The following is a 21881-nucleotide window of genomic DNA, read 5'->3' on the forward strand; positions in this document are numbered from 1 at the left end:
ACCTATACTGTGTTAACCCAAAACAAGAGATTACAAAATACTGATTTTTATAGATATATAGGCAGGAGAGGTCTCTGAACTGTATTCACAACACAGGCCGGAACAAATTAAGATCACAAATACTAACAAAGAGATAGAGGGGCTGGCTAGTACTTACCTCAGCTCAGTACAGCCAATAGATACACAAAAAACAGAACCGAAAATTTATGTTCCTAGTTTTCGGAACAAATGTTCCTTCATCAGGGAGGAGAGAGGGAAAAGAAAGGGAAGAAGGGAAAGAAGATTCAGTTACTCACAACCCAGGTTATGACACAACAGGGAAAGGAAAACAGAGAGGGTAGCAAAGATGGAGCCATGGTTGTCAGAGGGAAGCCAAAGATATTCTACTGTAAGTACTGTGCCAGCTTCAAACCAAAGAGGATGCATACAGAAGTAAAGAAGTATATAGTATAAAGATAAACACAACTATGTAGGATGAAAAGATGTGTCAATGGCTGAAGAGGAAAGGGAAAGAGGAGAAGACTGGAGAGTAAATGGGAGTGAGGTTGTTTAATGTAGGTTCAGTCCAGGGGGATGGCGGGATGAAAGGATGTGTTGGAGTGCAAGTTCCCATCTCCGCAGTTCAGAGGGACTGGTGTTGGGTGGGAGAAGCCAAATGGCACATACGGTGTAGCAGGTTCCAAGGTCCCTAGAATTTAGCGGAGCTTGTGGAAGCAGTAGGAAATGATGCTCTACAGTATTGAATGGTTCCTTGGTAGGTAGATCCATTTGGGCACAGCAAAACTGCAACAGCTGACATGCACCGATCTGGGCAGCCTGTCAGTGTACACATGGACTGTGCTCATACCCAGATCACCAAATGATTGGAGAATGACAGATGACAGAAGATGCAGGAATTACAGCACCATACTGGTGTTGAAAAGACAACACTCTACAGGATTTTAAGTGACACGCTACAGTTGCGTAAAGTTGTTAAAAAGTGGGTTCCTCACAAACTAAGTGCAATGGGAAAGTGGACATGTTATGAAACTTGACACATGCATTTAGCACATTACATGTAGGAGGGAGAAAATATGCTTGTGAGAATTGTCAGCATAGATAAATTTTGGGACAGGGCCTATGAGCGAGAATTGAAATGCCAGTTCACAGAATGGCATCATCCAGGCTCACCACACAGGCAGAAATTTTTCCACAATCATTCTATTGCCAAATTAATGGTCGCTGTAACCAATGACATTAGAGGAGTGATTTTGTGCCATTCCATATCACATGGAATTCACTCATATGTTAATTCATTGCATTACTGTCACACTTCCTGCAATGACAACTACGATGGGCTATTCGCAAGAAATGCCCTGAACATCTACACGATGCATTAATTCTTCAGGACAGCCCATATCACAGCATGCGTACGGAATTTGCTTGTGCAATGGGGACAGGAAGTACTACAGCATCCACCATATTTGCAAGACTTATCTCCTTGCAATCATGACCTCGTATCAAAACTGCAAAACCCATTGCGCAAATATGCTTTCAAACACATGAAGATACTACCACAGCAGTGACAGCTGAGAACCAACAATTCACTCAGTTTGAGTCCACGGGCATTCAGCATCTTCCACAGTGTTGGCAGTGTGCGATGGATTCATTGTGAGACTATTTTTAGGGACTCTAAGATGCCGCAGACCCATGTTCCTGCCCTGTACTGTTGTGTACTGTCACAACTGACAGTAAAACACATTTTAAACATGCTATATCTTCATGGCGGCGTGTTTATTCATCTATCTTCCTGCATATAATGTTTACATTTGAACTTAACTTCTAATTGCATATTTCAGACTTTTTAATTTGTTACCGTATTTGAAATTGTTGCCACAACTTTTCCAATGACCCTTGTATAATTACTGCTTATTCTTAACAAAAGAAAAGTTATCAGTTCTTCTCATAATAGTGATGTTACAAAAGTCTGTCTCTAAAAGAATAATGAAGCATATGTGATAAGATGAGTATGCCAATAGCAGCATCACACACAATGGAAGTTCACATTAAAAGCTAGCAATGGGAAAGAAAAGCTCCCCACATGCAATATTTTTAAACATTTTTACTTACTGTGAGGTTTGGATCATTGACTGGTGTAAGCCGAGCCTCAAAGTGTGCACTTTGCCCTTCAACCAGGTTTGTGACATCTGATATATGTGTGGTAAAAACAGGTGGTTCAAGAACAGGAGTGGTTGGAGCCTGAGGTTGCCCACCCTGGGAGAGCTCCATTTCACGAATGCGAGCAAGTGCATCGGGCTGCAGACTGTCCAAATACACACCACCACGTCCCGAGCATTTTATGGTTGCTCTTGTAAAGTCTTCCCCATACCTACAAAAATCAATTTCCATGGTGTACAGTCTGACTTAGAGAAAATAATACATGGATAGTATTTCTCAGTCTTAGCATAAATAAAAAACAAAGACAAAAAACATCCAAAAAACCAACAGATTGTCTCTAGCAGGAAGATTAAATTTGACAAGTCTAGCACAGAAGAGAGGAAAAAATAATTTCTTTATCCAACTATATCTTATACAAATTAAATGAAAATATGTTGATGGACAACATAAATTAAGTATTATTTTACTGAACAATGTCTATGCTGACAATTGACTGAATACAATATCTGTGTTGACAATGCATGCATGTCTGAAGCAGCACTGTATAATGTGAATCTTAAATACCGACATTGCACAATAACATAATAAGTACGACATTCCTTGACGGGCTAAAAATGACCATCGCAGTGTGGGTGCAAGCATTAGGAGATGTGGACAAGTGTGCCATATGGACGTTTGGGTCCATCCTGTAGGGGAGATTAGAAACCCAAAGTGGTTCATATATCACAGTAAATACTACAGCAGAAGTCAATTTAAGTTCGCAATTTGTGAATCAAATTTCATAATACACACATCAAAAAAAGTTTTGCATCACCTCGGTTCCGAGAGTTCCGGAACCTGTACAGAAAATTGAAATATAGATAAACATAAACATTATTCAGCATTATTTTCACCCTTTTTATTGCTCATGAAAATCACACATTGCATTTTGTACCACCGTACAGCGAGACCTTCAGAGGTGGTGGTCCAGACTGCTGGACACACCGGTACCTCTAATACCCAGTAGCACGTCCTCTTGCATTGATACAGGCCTGTATTCATCGTGGCATACTATCCACAAGTTCATCAACGCACTGTTGGTCCAGATTGTCCCACTCCTCAATGGCAATTCGGTGTAGATCCCTCAGAGGTTGGTGGGTCACGTCATCCACAAACAGCCCTTTTCAATCTATCCCAGGCTTGTTCGATAGGATTCATGTCTGGAGAACAAGCTGGCCACTCTAGTCGAGCAGTGTTGTTATCCCAAAGGAAGTCATCCACAAGATGTGCACAATGGGGGCACAAATTGTTATCCATGAAGACGAATGCCTCACCAATATGCTGTCGATATGGTTGCACTATCAGTCGGAGCATGGCATTCACATAACATACAGCTGTTACAGCAGCTTACAAGACCACCAGCAGTATATATTGGCCCCACATAATACTACCCTAAAACAGAAGGGAACTGTCATCTTGCAGCACTCTCTGGACAGTGTGTCTAACATGTTTGGCCTGACCGAGTTGCCTCCAAACACATCTCTGACAACTGTCTGGTTGAAGGCATATGCGACACTCATCGTTGAAGGGAATGTGATGTCAAATTTGAGCAGTCCATTCAGCATGTTGTTGGGCCCATTTGTACCACACTGCATGGTGTCGTGGTTGTAAAGGTGGACCTATCCATGGACATCGGGAGTGAAGTTGCGTTTCATGCAGGTTGAGTTTTAGCACGACATCTGGTTGCTGCATGAAAAGCATTATTCAGCACGGTGGCATTGCTGTCAGGGTTGCTTCAAGCCATAATCAGTAGGTAGCGGTCATCCTCTGCAGTAGCAGCCCTTGGGTGGCCTGAGTGAGGCATGTCATCGACAGTTCCTGTCTCTCTGTATCTCCTCCATGTCCAAACAACATCGCTTTGGTTCACTCCGAGACACCTGGACACTTCCCTTGTTGAGAGCTCTTCCTGGCACAAAGTAACAATGCGCACACGATCGAACCATGGTATTGACCGTCTAGGCATGGTTGAACTACAGACAACATGGGCCTTGTACCTCCTTCCTGGTGGAATGACGAACTGATCATCTGTCAGACCCCTCTGTCTAATAGGCGCTGCTCATGCATGGTTGTTTACATCTCTGGGCGGGTTCAGTGACAAAGGAACTGAGGTGATACATCATCCACAGTCAACATCTATCTTGAGGAGGTCTGGGAACTGGGGTGATGCAAAACGTTTTTTGATGTGTGTATTTAAATTAAGAATGTTTTCACAAAGTGTGAAAAAAAAGAAATGGTACATGATGGTGTTATAAGATTTCCACTTTAAGTACTCAGCATTCAGACAGTAGCCTAATTTCTGATACATCAATAAATTCTATTATGCATACTTACTTGTTGCTCGCTCTGCAGACATACTCCCCTGTATCGTGGCTCTGGACGTATGAGATATCCATCACAACAAAGCCAAAATCAGATACTGATTTGATTCTGGAGGAGTGTCGCAGTGGCTCGCCATTGTGAAACCATTCCACTTTCAAGTTAGGATCTCCCACAGGTGTTAGTGTGCATTCAAAATGAGCAGATTCACCTTCTTTCAGATTCTCAAGACTCTGCAATTAAATTTTAGAAAGTAAATAACAGTTCTCTGTAAAAAGTGACAATTCATTAAAACTAAATGACTAAATCTGTACAAAAATAAATTATTTAAATAATTTGCAAAATCAGAGCAAGTGCAAAAGTTTATTTTATAAGTTCACATCATCACTGACATCTATGCTGTAACATGAGCATTTCAGTCTACAGGATCATTTCATATTAAATCAAATATTTTTGGTTGATGATACTTTGAAGTCATAGTTTTCACTGACTTTTTTTAATACCATATCTAAAAGTACCAATGCAGTTATGAAATGCTACAAATGCTAACAGCTTTCAACAACATCAGGTTTTTGTTCCACCACCAAAAATTTGAAAAATTTGTCAGTTTTTCCCACATTTTCAGGAATGAATTTCAGTGTAAATTCAAAACTGTTGAATCTACAGAGCTGACCCTCATGTCATTTTAAAGCTCTTTAATTGTGTTTTAATTTGATGTACACCACAGCAATACTGAGATTAATTTTTGATTTAGAAAAAATAAAAAATAAATTGTTTTTGAAAAGTAAGTCTTTTATTTTGATGTTATTAACTTCTTAAATGTGAATTTATCTGTTTAGGTATTTTACTGGCAATATTAAATTTAGTCATCAATGAAGGTGATTTTGAAAAAAAAATATCTTCTCAGGCATTGTTGTTAATCTGTGTTTCATGCACAAAATGAGGTAAATCAGTTGTTCATGAATATTAAGAACTATTTATTATATATAACCGGCATGCAGCATTATATTATAATGTCTAGGTGTACATGAAGCAAATTTTAACTAAATCTGGAAATCTTCGGAGAAAGTTTGCAGGTTAGAAAAATATATGTGTTTTTTTTTTTTAATTTTATTTAGCTCTGATAAAATTTGAAAATGAGGAAAGGATGTGCTGAAATGGAAATTAACTTTTAAATTTAGCATTGCACCACACTGTTCCTCTCAACAGTTCATATTGCAAGCAACGGTCAACAATTAAAAAGTATAGAATTAATGTTGTGGCTTTTATTCTAATATAGGATGGTAGTCTAAAAATTCCTGTATTTCCACATATTGTTCCATGTACTACATACCAGAGATGTTATTAACTTCTTAAATGTGAATTTATCTGTTTAGGTATTTTACTGGCAATATTAAATTTAGTCATCAATGAAGGTGATTTTGAAAAAAAAAAAAATATCTTCTCAGGCATTGTTGTTAATCTGTGTTTCATGCACAAAATGAGGTAAATCAGTTGTTCATGAATATTAAGAACTATTTATTATATATAACCGGCATGCAGCATTATATTATAATGTCTAGGTGTACATGAAGCAAATTTTAACTAAATCTGGAAATCTTCGGAGAAAGAATTCAAACCTAATTCATGTTACTCAACTTACTCTACCCATCTGTGAGTTATGGTACTTTATATATTTACACTTTATTTACAGGCAATGAATACAGAAGGTAAGAAGGGAGAAAATGTTGGACAGAATATTTTGTTAAATGTTGCAATGCATTTAAACAGCGCAGCCATTCAAAAGAAAGTAAGAAGAATCTAATGAGGATCACCAAACGGATATGATTTTCAAATTGTGTTATAGAATTGAATGTGGCAGTATGTGTCAAAGTTATTTCATAAGTATATTCCTGGCAAGCCAGATGAATATAAGGATGTTCCAGCAATGAATCATGACAATGATAGATTCATTGATGCTACAGTTTTAGGAGGTAAGTTTTAAACAATCACAATTAATTAAAGAAGGCGTCAGAGGAAAAATTAGGGAAACACACAAAGCCTTGTAGAAATCCTTGAATGACATTTGAGATGTCAAATTTAATTGATAAAAGGCGAAAATATAAAATGCAGAAATGAAACCAGCATATTGGAACACACGTGTAAAAAATGAAATTGTTTGCATGTCAAAGACACAGCAAGAATGGCTTGAGAAGAAATGTTAAACTTTAGGAGCAGTCATGACTATTGGGAAGGTAGATGCCACTTATAGAAAAACTAGAAATACCACTGGAGAAGACAGATGCAACTGTATGAATCATTACTAAGCAAACAAGAGAATGCTCAACAGCGGAGGAAGTATACAGAAAGACTATGTAAAAAAAATGCTGTTTGAAGAGAAGAGGAAGCACAGTTACATGAGGTAAGTGATGTGAAACTGTGCGAAGAATCTGACCAAGAACTGGAACACCTATGTTGAAACAAGGCTCCTCAAGTAGATTGTACTATTCAAAATTTTTAAGCTCCTTGTAAAATCTAACCATCACAAAACTATTCCACTTGGTATGCAAACAGGCAAATTACCCTAAAATATTGTAAGAAGTATGGTACTGATAGGTGCATATACATAATAATATACACCAGTTCTCAGTAGACAATTCCAAACTTTATTAACAGAATAGACAATACACTGTGACATTCAAGTCAGAGGTATAGAGCGAACTGTACTCCGAATCAAAGACATTACTGTCACCTGCTGCTCAGTATTAACCTGAAAGATGATAAATAGTCGCTACATTGCCACAATGTCAAAAAAAATGTAATAATCCTAAAATCAAAGAAGTCAGGAATAGAGGGGTGTGAATATTACAAGCCCATCAGTTTAGTGACTCATGGTTGCAAAATGTTTATACAACTTTTCTATGAAACAATAGAATCCACTGTAGAAGCCAACCTGGGAGAGATCAGTTTGTGTTACTGAGAAATATAGCTATAGTAATTAATGAAGAAGTGAGATAAGCATGTAAACTATCTCTCAAGTAACTTAATCTTTCCACAGAGTAAGCAGTAAAGGAAACAGGGAAGAAAGTTTGAAAGGGAATTACATTTCTGTCTGTAACAGATAAGAACATGGAAGATTGACTGAACAGAAAGAAAAGTGTTTCAAAAAGTGGTTATAAGTAGAACATAAATAAAAGTAAAATGAGGTTAAGAAACTGTAGTGAAATTATGTCATTTGGTGCTGGGATGCAGAACAGAAAATATGTTTCTGAAACTAGCAGAGAGATGCCAAGAAAGAAAGACTGTGTATGAGCTAGTAAAAACGGTAATAAATCTCCACTGCAAAAAAGGTTACTCCCCTGGGAACTTGCTATTTGGGGTGAACATTAACTGACAACGGCAGAAATAAATAATTCATGAAAATAGGCAATAACAAGAAAAGATATTCAGAGAAAGAGAACTACTTTAAAGCGAAATATAAATTTATGTATTCAGAAGTCTACTCTGAAGGAATTTGTTTGTATGGTAGCCTTATTTGGAGGTGAAAAGTGCGTGATAAACAATGCAAACAAGAAGAGCACAGAAGCTTTAGAAAAATTGTGCTGTGGAAAATGTCGAACTTCAGACTGACAGGTCCAGTACCTAATAAAAAGCACCAGGCTCAAACTGGGGAGGAAAGGGATTGAAGGCAGCACTTGACTAAAACAAGGGACCTGTTCATAAGAGAAGAGAGAGAGAGAGAGAGAGAGAGAGAGGGAGGGGGGGGGGGGTGAAAACTGTAAACAGAGACGAAGGGTTGGATACAGCTAGGTGGTTCAAAGGTATGTGAGGTGCACTAATTAGGAAGATATGCAAAAACAAGCACAAGATGGAATAGCATGGAGAGCTCCATTAAAGCAGTCTTCTTTTGATTGGTGACTATAATGATAACAACAAAACACACTCAAATCATGACATACAAACCAGTTAAATAGATAAATTCAATTTACTTCAATAACAGTTTTAAAATTTGGAACCAATACAGTTTAGACATCTTAAATGATAGGGCAACTAAAAGAAACACACTGAATGTAGTTACAATTTTCCTACAATGGACATGGGGGCACTATGGAGGTAGTGTGTAGCAAGTTGAAAATTTGGGCTGGCCATGAAGCGTGCTCATATAGCCAAAGAAATTAAGGTGACCACTTGCGTAAAGTGCGAAATCGGGATGCATGTCCTTAGATAAATTCAATTTACTTCAATAACAGTTTTAAAATTTGGAACCAATACAGTTTAGACATCTTAAATGATAGGGCAACTAAAAGAAACACACTGAATGTAGTTACAATTTTCCTACAATGGACATGGGGGCACTATGGAGGTAGTGTGTAGCAAGTTGAAAATTTGGGCTGGCCATGAAGCGTGCTCATATAGCCAAAGAAATTAAGGTGACCACTTGCGTAAAGTGCGAAATCGGGATGCATGTCCCAGTCTGGCACAAATTTTCACTTGTTGCCACGGAATTATTTCAGTGACCTCATTCGGCTGATGTTCACATTTCTCTTTTCTCATAGTTACAATTTTCTTGAATGAACAATACATTTAGCTGTAAATTGTTTTGGCAAAAGCCCATATGCTATTGGCGGCATACATTTCTTGCACAAATTACAGTTACATGACTTTCTCTGAAACCTATTGTCAGTTTTAAATTAGTTATGTCTACACAAAGAGCTAATTCAATGACCTTGTAACTGGATTTAGTGATTTCCTAGAGTGTTATAAATCTAGACAAATGGAATGTTCTCTAGACATCAAACAAAAAAATAATATGAGACTTACCAAGCGTGAAAGCACCGGTAGACAGGCACAATAAAATAACACACAAACACACACACACAAAATTTCGAGCTTTCGAAACCGGCGGCTGCTTCATCAGGAAAGAGGGAAGGAAAAGGAAAGATGAAAGGATGTGGGTTTTAAGGAAGAGGGTAAGGAGTCATTCTAATCCCGGGACATGCTTGTGTCTGTGTATGTATGGATAGATATGTGTGTGTGTGTGTGTGTGTGTGTGTGTGTGTGTGTGTGTGTGCGTGTGTGTGTGTGTGTGCGCGCGCTCGCGCGCGCGCGCGAGTATATACCTATCCTTTTTTCCTTTTTTCCCCCTAAGGTAAGTCTTTCCGCTCCCGGGATTGGAATGACTCCTAACCCTCTCCTTTAAAACCCACATCCTTTCATCTTTCCTTTTCCTTCCCTCTTTCCTGACGAAGCAGCTGCCGGTTGCGAAAGCTCGAAATTTTGTGTGTGTGTGTTTGTGTGTTATTTTATTGTGCCTGTCTACCGGCGCTTTCCCGCTTGGTAAGTCTTGGAATCTTTGTTCTTAATATATTTTTCACATGTGGAAGTTTCTTTCTATTTTATTTACAAAAAAATAATATGTGTTGACTACTTCAAGTTACTGTAATGGTAATACAAGTTTAATGTCATTATCACAAAAAGATTATGACTGTATCTCTTTGGTAGGGATAGCCATCATTTGATGCAATATATTACCAAGAGTCACTTTTCACTTACCTGAATGTGTGTTGTAAAGTGTGGTTTCTGACCCTTTGACTTGTCAACACATTCCAGTTCAACACTGATTTCGGCACGGCCCCATTTGTTTGTTGCTCTACAAGTATAAGTGCCAGAATCTTCAATTTTAGTTCCTAATATCTCTAGGACAACCATCCCAAATGCATGTACAGTTCTAATGCGGTGACCTGCAAGTAATAAATGTTTATTTTATTTTGTATTTCATTTACTTTCACATCTTTTTATTTGAAATTTAATATGAATAGTTAACTATTGGAAGAGTTTTCATAAATGACATCTTACAAACATGGAATAAATAGCGATGAATTCAGAACATAAGTTTCATTACAAGGAAACAGATTTGGTGGGGAGAGGGGGTGGGTGTGTGGGCATTCTGGTGTAGTATTTATTGTGAATAAGAAAATAAACACAATATTGAAGCAATCACAGAGAGAATATCAAGACTCGTTTTAAAAATAAACAAAATGTAGTCCATAAAAACCATGAGCTCAGAGAAAAACCAAGAAATGATAATAAATTCATCTGCGAAACAACAATGAAAAACTTACTGCAAAAGTAGGATGAAACCTAAAGAATGATATTTCAGTGGTAAATTGTCAAGTATGATAACAGAAATGACAGAGGTCACTTAAAGAAATTTCCAAACTAGCCTTAACAAACATTGGGACCTAACTATAACTTACATTACTGCACATGGAGCAAGCAGCAAATATACTCATTAACTCTGTACATGACATGATTATAGTAACACATGAATAATACTTTACAAATCCTTACACTACTTGCTTGTCTTCACACTTGCCTTTGTATATTCCATCATTAAAGCATTTTTCATTAAAAAATCACTTAAACAGTAAGTAAAATGTCATGCTCCCATTACTACAGTGTCACATTAATGGGATAATTTATGTATGTAATGACTGGTCACCTATCAAATACAAGCAACATGGAAATAAACACATAATACCAATGCTGAGAAGAGCTCTGAAAGTCTATCAGTTTTTTAAAACAGTCAACTTCTAAATATATATAAACCTCACAACATTGCATGAGTACACCTCTTATTAAAATGTTAATTTGATTTGCATATGAATGGTATCTCCAATGCAACAAACAGGCAAAAATGAAAAGCAAAAAACTGTGAATTTATAGAAAATTATAGTTAGGTTTACATACAGAGGTACTCAGAAACACTTACTTGCTTTGATTACCTCTCCATTATAGAACCATTCTACTGTCATAGTCTGGTCACCAACTGGAGTAAGGGAAGCCTCAAAGTGTGCAATCTCTCCCTCACTAAGGTTCTTGAGATCCTGAAACTACAGAGGAAGAAAAATAAGAACATTAGTTATGACTGATTTAAGACAATTGTATACTTCAAGTATTCATTTCAAACCATTATTTCACTAACACAATATCAACCATAAGGTACCTGGCTACAAATTTATTCACATACATTAATGAATTTACCTACAAAATTATATCATTGTACGACACATAGATCAGGTGATGTGATGGCACAAACATTGGAATGCATGAAAACTTGCTTTTGCTTAAAATGGGGTGCATATTACCCAGGCTATATGCATCCACTGTTTCAGAACAGGAGCACTTAGCAACTTACAACAAGCTTTATGCATAATTTCAAACATTTTCAAAACTTCTTCTTTTTGCTTACATGCTCAAAGTCAAATATTTCACATGTTAACTCATTTATTCAGCAGTCAAATGTTTGAGGCTGATTCCTTAAAGAATCAGGGATTTTTAATGACTTCAATGTAGTATGTGCCAGCACCATGTTTCATCCTCTCACTTCTCTTGCATTGTCAGCAACAGCACTAAAATGACATGTACTCATCATAGATATATGTAAGACACAACACTAACACTTCGCAAAGATAAGGAATGGTTAACGAAAAAAAAACCTTTATAACTATGCATATTTACCTACCCCTTTGGTTTTCCAGCACACTATTCTATACAACTCTAACTTTAACTTTTTGGTACTTTTGTGCCAAATTAAAGTACACAATGAAATAAATTTTGAATTCAATAAAAAATTGGGATTATGAAAACTCTTGACACTGGACATATGCCACACTACAGAATGAAATTATTTGGTTATGCAAATTTAAATGTTTGCTTTGTGTTTCATAAGTTTTCTGCTTCTAAGGAACTCAAGAAATGGTCACATTTGCAGATAAGACAAAGCATCGATAACTGAATCAAAATAATCAGATAATTTGTAGAAGCAGTGGCTAGCCACCTATGGTTTGGATTTAACTTTCCTTTGAATTTGCAGAAATATCAGCTTCTTTGTTTAATACCTCACAGCAACTTGTTGAAGACTTATGCACCAGACAACAAGCCTCACTCTGAACACTGAAGAAGCTATGGCTATGGTACTAAAAATTATTTTGTCTCTGTGATAGGGTGTTGTAAATCACAGCACAATTGTTTGTCACTTAATAAACACATGCGCAACCCAGCCTATACTGTTGTTCAAATGTGTGCAACCCATACCACATTGGATGTATTGGGGATATTAAATGTTGTTTCATCATTTCTGCTGTACCATGGGGGATATTGAATGTTTTTCATCATTTCTGCTACACCTATCTCTGGGAATTCTGTCTTCATATTTTGTAAATACTAGTCCATCAACTGCCTGTATTTTGGTTTTTATTTCTGATATGTATTTTGATAAACAGACATTCTTTCACAGAACACACATCTTTCATTTTCTTTTTGTGTCTCTAAAATGTATGTAAATTGTCAGAAAAATTCTGAAACTTATAATTGAGTACAAAAGTTTCATTTGCCATAAACAGTAACCACAACTGGTCTATAATATAACACATAGAGCTGTTCAAATTACATAATATGGTTATTAGAGGCAGTGATATTTGTCAACAAATTCATTGCATGTGCCATCAATTTAAAGGGTGTGTAGCTCTGTTAATGATACAATTTCTCTTTCAAACATTTGAAAGACTTTTTTTTGTAAATGTACCTGTGAGGTGAAGACAGGTGGATGGCCTTCCTCGGGTTCTGGAGGAGCTCCTTCTTGCCTCCTCAGTGATTCTTCCAAATCCTGGATTTTTTCCAGACCTTCAGCTCCTTTTGGGTGCTGTGTACGTTCAATTAGACTCTCCTTCCCTACAAAGATGCATCATTCAAATCAGCCATGTCACGAGAAGTCAAAGATCGACAGGTAAATATGTGTTACAAACAGTTGTCTTGTTGTGAATTTCATATTTACCTTTGCAGTATATTGTTGTGGAGGTAAATGCTTCTCCTTTTAAATTGGTTGCTTTACAAGTGTATATTCCTTGATCCCTTTCATAAACATCAGTCAAATCAAGTGTGACAAAGCCAAAGTCACATGTTGTCTTGAAACGTGTTGCTGCAATGAAAATCAAAGTCAAAGTTACAACCCCATCATTATTCCTAGTTTGTCTATGTTACATTGATGATATGATTTAAATTTATACTTAAAGTGACTGCTAATTAAAGTTTCTCATCAAACAGAAAAGTCACTGTTTTTCTGGCTAGACTAGACAAGTGTTATTTGGCTACAAACACATTAAATATTTACATCTCCAACTTTTGTAGTCCTGTCTTCCTCAGTTGTGTGTAATATTATGGTATATTGATAATTTTTACTTATGGACCATCTGACAGCAACTGAATAAAGCACAATTTTAGTGCCATACGCGTTTCGCCTTTAATTTCTGCAAGACATCATCAGTGGCCTGGAATATGTCCATATGTTAGCTATTTAATTTTCATTTTTGTCACTGTGCCTATAGGTTATAAACAGTTCTGGTGGTTGGTATTCCCTATTAAGTAGTAATGTTTTGAACTGTACTTACAGTTTGCGTGGACAATTTCTTACATATTACACTCCTGTTGCATTTTTGGTGTTCTTCTTCTTATGAATGCCAGTTTGCAGTTTTTTTCCAACATTCCACACCAAAACATTACATTGAAACAAGCATTCAGTTCATAGTGCTGTGGAATGTGGGGAAAAATCCACAAACTGCCATTCATAAGAAGAAGAACAACAACACCAAAAATGCAACAGGAGCATAATATGTATGAAATTGTCCACGCAACCTGTAAGTACAGTTCAAAACATTACTACTTAATAGGAAATACCAACCACCAGAACTGTTTATAACCTGCAGGCACAATGACAAAAATGTAAATTAAATAGCTAAGATATGTACATATTCCAGGCCACTGATAATGCCTTGCGGAAAATAAAGGCGAAACGCATATGGCACTAAAATTGTGCTTTATTCAGTTGCCGTCAGGCAGTCCATAAGTAAAAATTATCAATATACCGTAACATTAAATATTTATTACTATAATGAAAACCCCATGTGAAAACAATAAACAAAATTGAAGAAATACAACCATTCAACTGCAGATGATTAGAAAGCTCATCTGGACACAAGGCAAGAACAGCCTCCACTCTTTCCTCCACAACCTCATCTACTCCTAAATTCACTTCACCTGATTCTGCTCAACTTCATGATTTACCTTTGTGGAGGTTTGATCTCCACCCCTCACCCAACTGCACAAAAATCTCATTTCATATCAAACACACCATCCACTAGCACCACAAATGCAGTGAGAAGTGAGTTATCGAAATTGTGTATGATGAAACCTCACCAGAGCTTTTACAAGCAGACAATATCCCACTGAGAAAGTTCAGAAACAGATTTCCCATGCCAGTTCTCCCTGTGACGCCAATAAACACATAACCATTACAATCCAACCACTGGCTAGTATTCCTCCTCTCTCCCAGGCCATAGAAAATGCTTTTACATCCTTCGCCAAGAGTTTACTAGCTCTTGCACACCCTGAGATTGGGGATATTCTGTCCAAAATCATGCCCCCACACCCTAAATCATACCCCTTTATCCAAAGTCAATGTGCTACTCAGTGACTCATTCAACCTACAAAATATCCCATTCCATCGCCAGTACACCCCAGATCCTCAATTCTCCAGCTTATTACATATGTATTCCTCATTTTGATATTGCTGCTGAGAGCCACCTATCTCTCCCTTACAGTTGGTGGAAGAGGCATTTTCTTCCTCTCACATCCTTCATCTTGAATAACCTCTCATAAAGAATTAGTGATTGAATGGCCACATGTGTGTATGTACACATGAGATGTCAGGTAATGGGGCAAGGCACAGAAGCAATGAACAGTGTACATGTACAATGCAATTTAAGCCAATAGCATTATTTTATAGTACGTGTCTGTAGCATACACTAGAAGGTGCAGATTAAAAATGAGATTCGTATTAGTATACATATGGTGACACATATTTTGCCATTGCAGAATTCATTATGGGTGACATAAAGCAACCACAGAAAATACTGCATTAATCAAAGATAATGATAATGATATGTGTACATAAATTTTTCAACAGTGAGTTGGAAGTAGAATAATGTCTCTCATCAGCACTGAATATCCCAGCACTGCCGGCTGCCACAGGACAGAACAGCTGAGTGTGTGGTGGGAGGCAGAGACAGGTGGCACACTGGCAATGCTACAAAGTATTGTGATCTCTCAGGCATTCCCCATGTGACTGATTAATGGTGTGCTTCTGGGTCTCTATGCGTAAAATGGAAACAATAATTCACAGTCATGGTGTGTTCCTGCCAAGTTATGCATAAAATGGAAACAATAATTCAGCAGAACACTCGAAATCTCAACTTCAGTGCAAAGTTCTGCCTTTCTCTCTCTCTGAGCAGAATAAACAACACAGCTGCCTTTGTATGTGCACATCACTGTTTAAAAGAAGAGTAGCTCAAAAGCTGGTTAGTTCTTTTGTGCCTATGTGTCACACATCAAATTAGCTGCAAGTTGGTGTTTGCTTCAACTTGTATCTGTTTATTTTATAACTCTATCTATGGCACTATAATGATACTCATCTATATATAGTTAACAAGGGAGACTTATCTAACTATGAATAATATTATCTACAGTTCTATTAGGTATCTTCTTTCTCATAATTCACATAACTTCTCTAAGGAAGCTAAGAAAAGATTATTTTCATATTTTTTAAATTTCACATAATTTTCAGTGTTGTACCCTACATCTGTAGAAAAAATATTAGAACAGCAATACTATATAATGAAATTCTCACTCTAAACTCTAGGTGAGCATGTTGTGTTTGCTTCGATTTTTTAAATTCTTGACTTGTAGTTGTGAGCATTAGAGCAATTCAAAAATTGACTTCAATTATTATACATAAATGTAATGTTGTGGGACGTGCATGTGAGAATTTCAATGTCTTTCTTCACCTTGTACTTTACAGTTCATATTTGGTGAACAGAAATTTTATATCCTCCTGTAGCTGCTGCACTAATAGCTTCACTCAGACTTTGTATACCCATTTATGCTATTAATTATTATTCATTTAACTTCCTCTGTATTAAATGTTCTTGAATTTATCTTCACCATTGTCATTACATTCCTGTATCTGACCAGTGACATAATTTTTATAAATTTCCTTACATGTTTTCCATGGCTTCCTTAAAGTAACTCAGGTAAATACTGGATTCATTCCTTCAACAACATAATGATCAAGTCATTATCTAGTTGTTTTCCAACTAGGATACCTATTCTCCTCTTTTGCAGTCCAAATATTCATGGTTAAATCATCCTTTTTTTCTTACTTTATTGTAGTTAACTGAGGAAATGAGAAAAGGAATCAATGCAGCTGATGGAAAAATAAAGAGTTTACAGCATAAAAACAAAACAGAACAAAACTTCTTGGCACATTAAAACTGTGAACTTGATAAGGACTCAAACCTAGTAATTTTACTTTTCAAGGGAAAGTGCTCTAAGACTGAGCTATTCAGTCATCACTCATGACCTGCCCACACAGCTTTACTGCCACTAGTATCTCTCTCCTAAGTACCAAACTTCTCAGAAGTACTCCCGCATGCCTTGCAGGACCAGAACTCTTGGAAGAAAGGCTGATGTGAGAATTGGCTTAGCGATAATCTAGACGATTGCTTACAGAATAAATTTTCACTCTGCAGCAGTGTGTGTGCTGATCTAATACTCTCTGCAGATTAAAACTGTGCAGCGGACTGTGACCTTCACCCAGACCTTTCTTGCAAGCAAGTGCTCTATGACTGAGCTATTCAAGCATGACTGACGACCTGCGCTCACTGCCTTGCAAAAAAAGAGGACTTGTAAAGCAGACACCAATATGAAATCTTCAAAGGACTAAGCAGTCACCTATTATAGAACTACAATTTGTGTCATTCACTAACTGCAGATGTAAAGAAATTAGGTCAAAAGGAACAAAAAATATGACAGATGTTTCATTCATTCTGCCAAAGAGAAGAATACACTCAAGGCCTAGGGCCAAAATGGATGTAACTTGTACAAAGTATTTTTTGCAAATCAACTGTATCCACTGAGAAACATTCCTTTCTTTCTTTCTCCATTCTTCCTTTGTCTAATTTTGTATTGTATTATATTACTCAAACTAGTATTATAATTTTGTCTATTTCTTTATACATACTTGTGAGCATATTACTTGTGGCATTTTATTATTTTTATTTGTATATATGTTTTTACGTTACAGTAATTTTTATGTATCACTCCACCAACTCTGATTGGCATTAACGTTTTTTTGCTCAGCAGTTTTATTAAAGCCTCCAACATTCAGCCTCTGCTGCAACCAAATCAGGACTACTGGTTTCTATTAGTCCCATGCACCTACTTCCCCCTCCACCCCTCTCTTTCTTGATCATGTCTTTCAAACTACCTTATGTACCAAAAGTGTTCTGGCTAAATGCAAGCTCCTAATATTTCCAACACATCAGTAGTAACACATATATATTGTTTTCCTTGTGACCTAAAAAACTTAGGAACATCTGACACTAATTAACACATTCCTTATATATCAGCATTGTATTACACAGAAGTACACAAGCATAATCTGTTGGTACCAAGGTATTACCATGTTCAAGAGGCTTTCCTTTGAAGAACCATTCAACTTTGAGATTTGGATCTTCCTTGGGCTCAACTTGACACTCAACATGCAAAGCTTCATTTTCATTCAGTGTTACTTGTTCTTGAAGTGGCACCACAAATACTGGCTTTGGATAATCTTTTTCAGGAGCTAGAGGCTGCCTCTGATATTTTGATAAGTATGCTCCTTCCGCCTCACGCACAGCCTCAAGGCCTGCTTCACCCTGTGGATGTTGTGTCTGCAAGAAGATGTCTTGCTTGCCTGAAAGAGGAGAAAAAAGGGCAATTAAAACAATCACACAATGTAGAATAATTTATTTAATTTGTGCCAAAAATATTCTCTAAGAGAATTTCATAACATTAGTAAAATGTAAACAGCAGTTGAAATGGGCTTAACAAAAGGTAAAAACCTTCTGATTAATGGGTCAAAGAGGTGTCGTGTCAACAAAACCTGTTGTGAGGCTACAGAAATTGAGTAGTTCAATTCAGAATATTTTCTTAAGGGCAGAACTGCAAAGTTTTCTGAACCCTCATCGTTGCATATAAATGAGTAACTGTGTCATTTATTAATATTACACTAAAGCACATATTTTAAATGGTGCACAGGTCTGCATTTTTATGTAGGATACGTTATGTTAAGTGTATAAATTTGTTGACGTCATATTGTTATTTGTCTGAGGTAATCTTGGGGTGGCATGGGAAAGTTGGAGTTCACTAGCAGACACTTGTACGCCATGAATTTTCTGAAGTCGGATTGATGTTGAAGGGGCCCTCAGAGAAAATGAGGACAAGAATAATCACACTAGTATGTATTTATAAATTGTATCAATCAAATGGGAAGCCATTACATTGTTTTAGTTCTACACAAGTATCCACAATTAATGTATGCTTGTAAATTTTCATGCAATAAATGTAAACTGTTATACAGTTCAGTGGAATTCATTGTAAGAATAATTTTTCATGATTCTGCCACATAGAACCTTCTCAATGTATTGATTTTCTTATGTTCTTTTAATGGTGTCTTTCTCTTATTTGATTATATAAAATAAAAATGATGAAGTCAGAACAATTAAATAAAGCCTAAATACAAACACACAGATTAAAATACTTATACTGTTGACTGTCAAAGGACGAACTCTACATTGACAACATTTATAAGAGATGTTCCTGTCTCAACACAGAATAAGATAACAAATTTTGTATTCTATACCAACTAACAGAGAATCATAGTTCACATGAAGTGATAAGAAAGGAAAAAATTAAACTAAATTTAGAAGAAGTAATGAATTAAAACATAAAGCGGAAACTTTTGTGAAGAGCAACCACAGATAAAGAGACATAGAAAAATTACGCAAAAGGAATAATGCCTTACTATCATGGAAATGATTCATATCAGATCATTTCAACCTGAACCACCCCCTGGGTAATAATACTTATAATTTTAGCAAGCAGAAACTCAGGAGATATGCCTCCACAGTGTAATGGAGCATATTATGTTTCTTTACCCAGATGACCCCAATCTCTTTTGCCTGCTAATCTGTTTCCTCTCTCTTTCTTCATACAAAATTGTTTACTAACATTTTTCCACTACTTTCTCCTCTTTTGCATCCATAACCTCTTGAAACACTGCAGTCATTATATTGGTGTTCTGCTCTACCTTCTCATTCTGTCAAAAGATGTATTGTTCACTTTAAAATTATATCTGAACCTTTCTTTATTTCTAACAACAGACATTGGTTTTTTCAAGGTGCCTTTTGTTTCATCAAAATATTTTCAGGCAGCAATTCATTTCCCCAAAGCAATTTGTCTTGTAAGCGAAAATAAGTTTGATTTTAATAGTTTTCATGGCTGTAAATGCGTTTTACCAACTATTCTGTAAGTTGTATGGTCTTGTCGCCTCAGAACACTTTGTTACTGGCTTCTGCCACTATTCTGTGTCATGCTTCATAGTGCTGACATTGGAATTAACATCAACAAACTTTAATAGCAACGGTGTGTCATGTTTCAAACCAGACACTCCACCCATTATGGTCGACTGATGTAGAAGGATCTTCAACTGTACCAAAGGGAAGTCTGTTGGCACCTTTGTTGTTTATTTTGTATATTAATGATCTTGCAGATAATACTAATAGTGGTCTCAGACTTTTCACAGGTGATGCAGTTATGTATAATGAAGTACTATTTGTAAAACACTGCACAAGTATTCATCTTGATAAAATCTCACAATGATGCAAAGATTGGCAACTTGCATTAAATGTTCATAAATGTACAATTTTGTAATTCACAAGGCAAAAAAATGTAATATCCTATGACTACAATATCAGTGAGTCACAGTATCTGGGTGTAACACTTTGCAGGGATATGAAATACAATGTGCACACAGGTTGAGTCATAGGTAAAGCAGACAGCAGGATGTGACTCACTGGTAGAATACTTGGGAGAGCAATCGGTCTAAAAAGGAAATTTCATACAAAAGACTAATGCAAACCACCCTATAATACTGTTCAACTGTGTGGAAACCACGCCAAACAAGACTAACATGGGACATGGACTGCACACAGAGAAGGGCAGTGCAAATTGTCACAGGTTTGCTTGACCCATGGGAGAGTGTCACACATACACTGAAGAAACTGAGCTGCCGGACACTTGAAGACTGGCACAAACTATATAGTAAAAGACAACTTAGAAATTTTCTAGAACCAACTTCAAGTGAGAAATCTAGGAATATATTACAACCCTCCTACATATTTCTCCCATTGAGATTGTGAATTATAGCCCACATACAGGCATTTAAGTAATCACTCATCCCACACTCTGAATGCGAAAAGGTTCTAATAACTGGTACAATGGAGAGTATTCTCTTCGTGCATTTCAAAGTGATATGCAGAGATGGATGTAGATGTAGATCACTACCTTGAAGCATGAAACAGTGAGAAAGTGAGCAAGGTACTACTTTGCACTAAAAGTATTTTTAAAAAAGGCCCAAAGTTGGAATAGTTAGAGCTCATCTACAAAACACGTGTGTTCAAATACAGACCTAGATTTTAATTTTTCTAGAATTAAAAAGAAAAAAACACCTTGGCTTTTGTGTGAATGATGAATTCACAACTACACAACAAACTCTCAAATGTGTGTCAAACTCCATCACATTCACAGTGCTAAGGGAAACAGACTCGAATAAGAGCAACAAATTGTAGCCCGCTGAACTATAGTGCAGATCTGAATTTCATATCTATCCACTGTGTAATCCTCATAACAAAATTATGTTAACAAATAAGAAAAATAATAACGTTATGACAATGTCCATCCGGCATTGGCCGCACTTTTACACACTCATAAAGTCCCTTGAAAAGTGACAGTTACTGCTCAATCTCCACACAGTTAAGCAAACTAACACCGCAGAAGTCACTGAAGGTTAGTGCATGTACAGTATTCCACTACTTTCTTCTCCAATATCATGACATCCTTATTGTGGGCGAACATGCTACAGCACAGCATGTCCAGGTTGGGCTCACGCTGTCTTGTTTATCTGCCTTGGCAAAACACCCACAAACGACATCAGCCACAGCTCGCCGTAATTGTGTCCATACAACTGCAGAGTCCATGGCTTATCATTCCACAAAAGTGTTGAATTCCAAGCGTCTCAGTTTCACCATCAGTCCACTACCAGAGAGTGCCAAAATTATTAAATGCACAATTTGGACCATATGGACCCCATAACTCTGCCGTTCTGTCCTTGTTGCTTGGTGCTGTTTAATACTCCACTCCCCGTCGCCAGACGGCCACTCGCAGCCAACTCGGCA

The 21881-nt window shown here is 36.9% G+C and overlaps 1 protein-coding gene across 11 annotated transcripts in view; it reads right to left on the reverse strand.

The window, feature by feature from the left end:
• Window positions 1-21881, reverse strand: part of LOC126365782 (titin) — a 523502-nt gene that overhangs the window by 358843 nt on the left and 142778 nt on the right. For all 11 annotated transcript variants that reach the window (XM_050008347.1, XM_050008355.1, XM_050008352.1 and 8 more), the window contains exons 45-51: window positions 18068-18340; window positions 13328-13471; window positions 13079-13224; window positions 11264-11384; window positions 10045-10232; window positions 4528-4745; window positions 2110-2368 (exon numbers count right to left, since the gene is read on the reverse strand). In XM_050008347.1, the coding sequence (XP_049864304.1) occupies window positions 2110-2368; window positions 4528-4745; window positions 10045-10232; window positions 11264-11384; window positions 13079-13224; window positions 13328-13471; window positions 18068-18340 (1349 nt within the window). The remainder of the gene's footprint in view (window positions 1-2109; window positions 2369-4527; window positions 4746-10044; window positions 10233-11263; window positions 11385-13078; window positions 13225-13327; window positions 13472-18067; window positions 18341-21881) is intronic.

The sequence above is a fragment of the Schistocerca gregaria genome, chromosome 4 (assembly GCF_023897955.1).
Source record: "Schistocerca gregaria isolate iqSchGreg1 chromosome 4, iqSchGreg1.2, whole genome shotgun sequence".
Classification (NCBI taxonomy): Eukaryota; Metazoa; Arthropoda; class Insecta; order Orthoptera; family Acrididae; genus Schistocerca; species Schistocerca gregaria.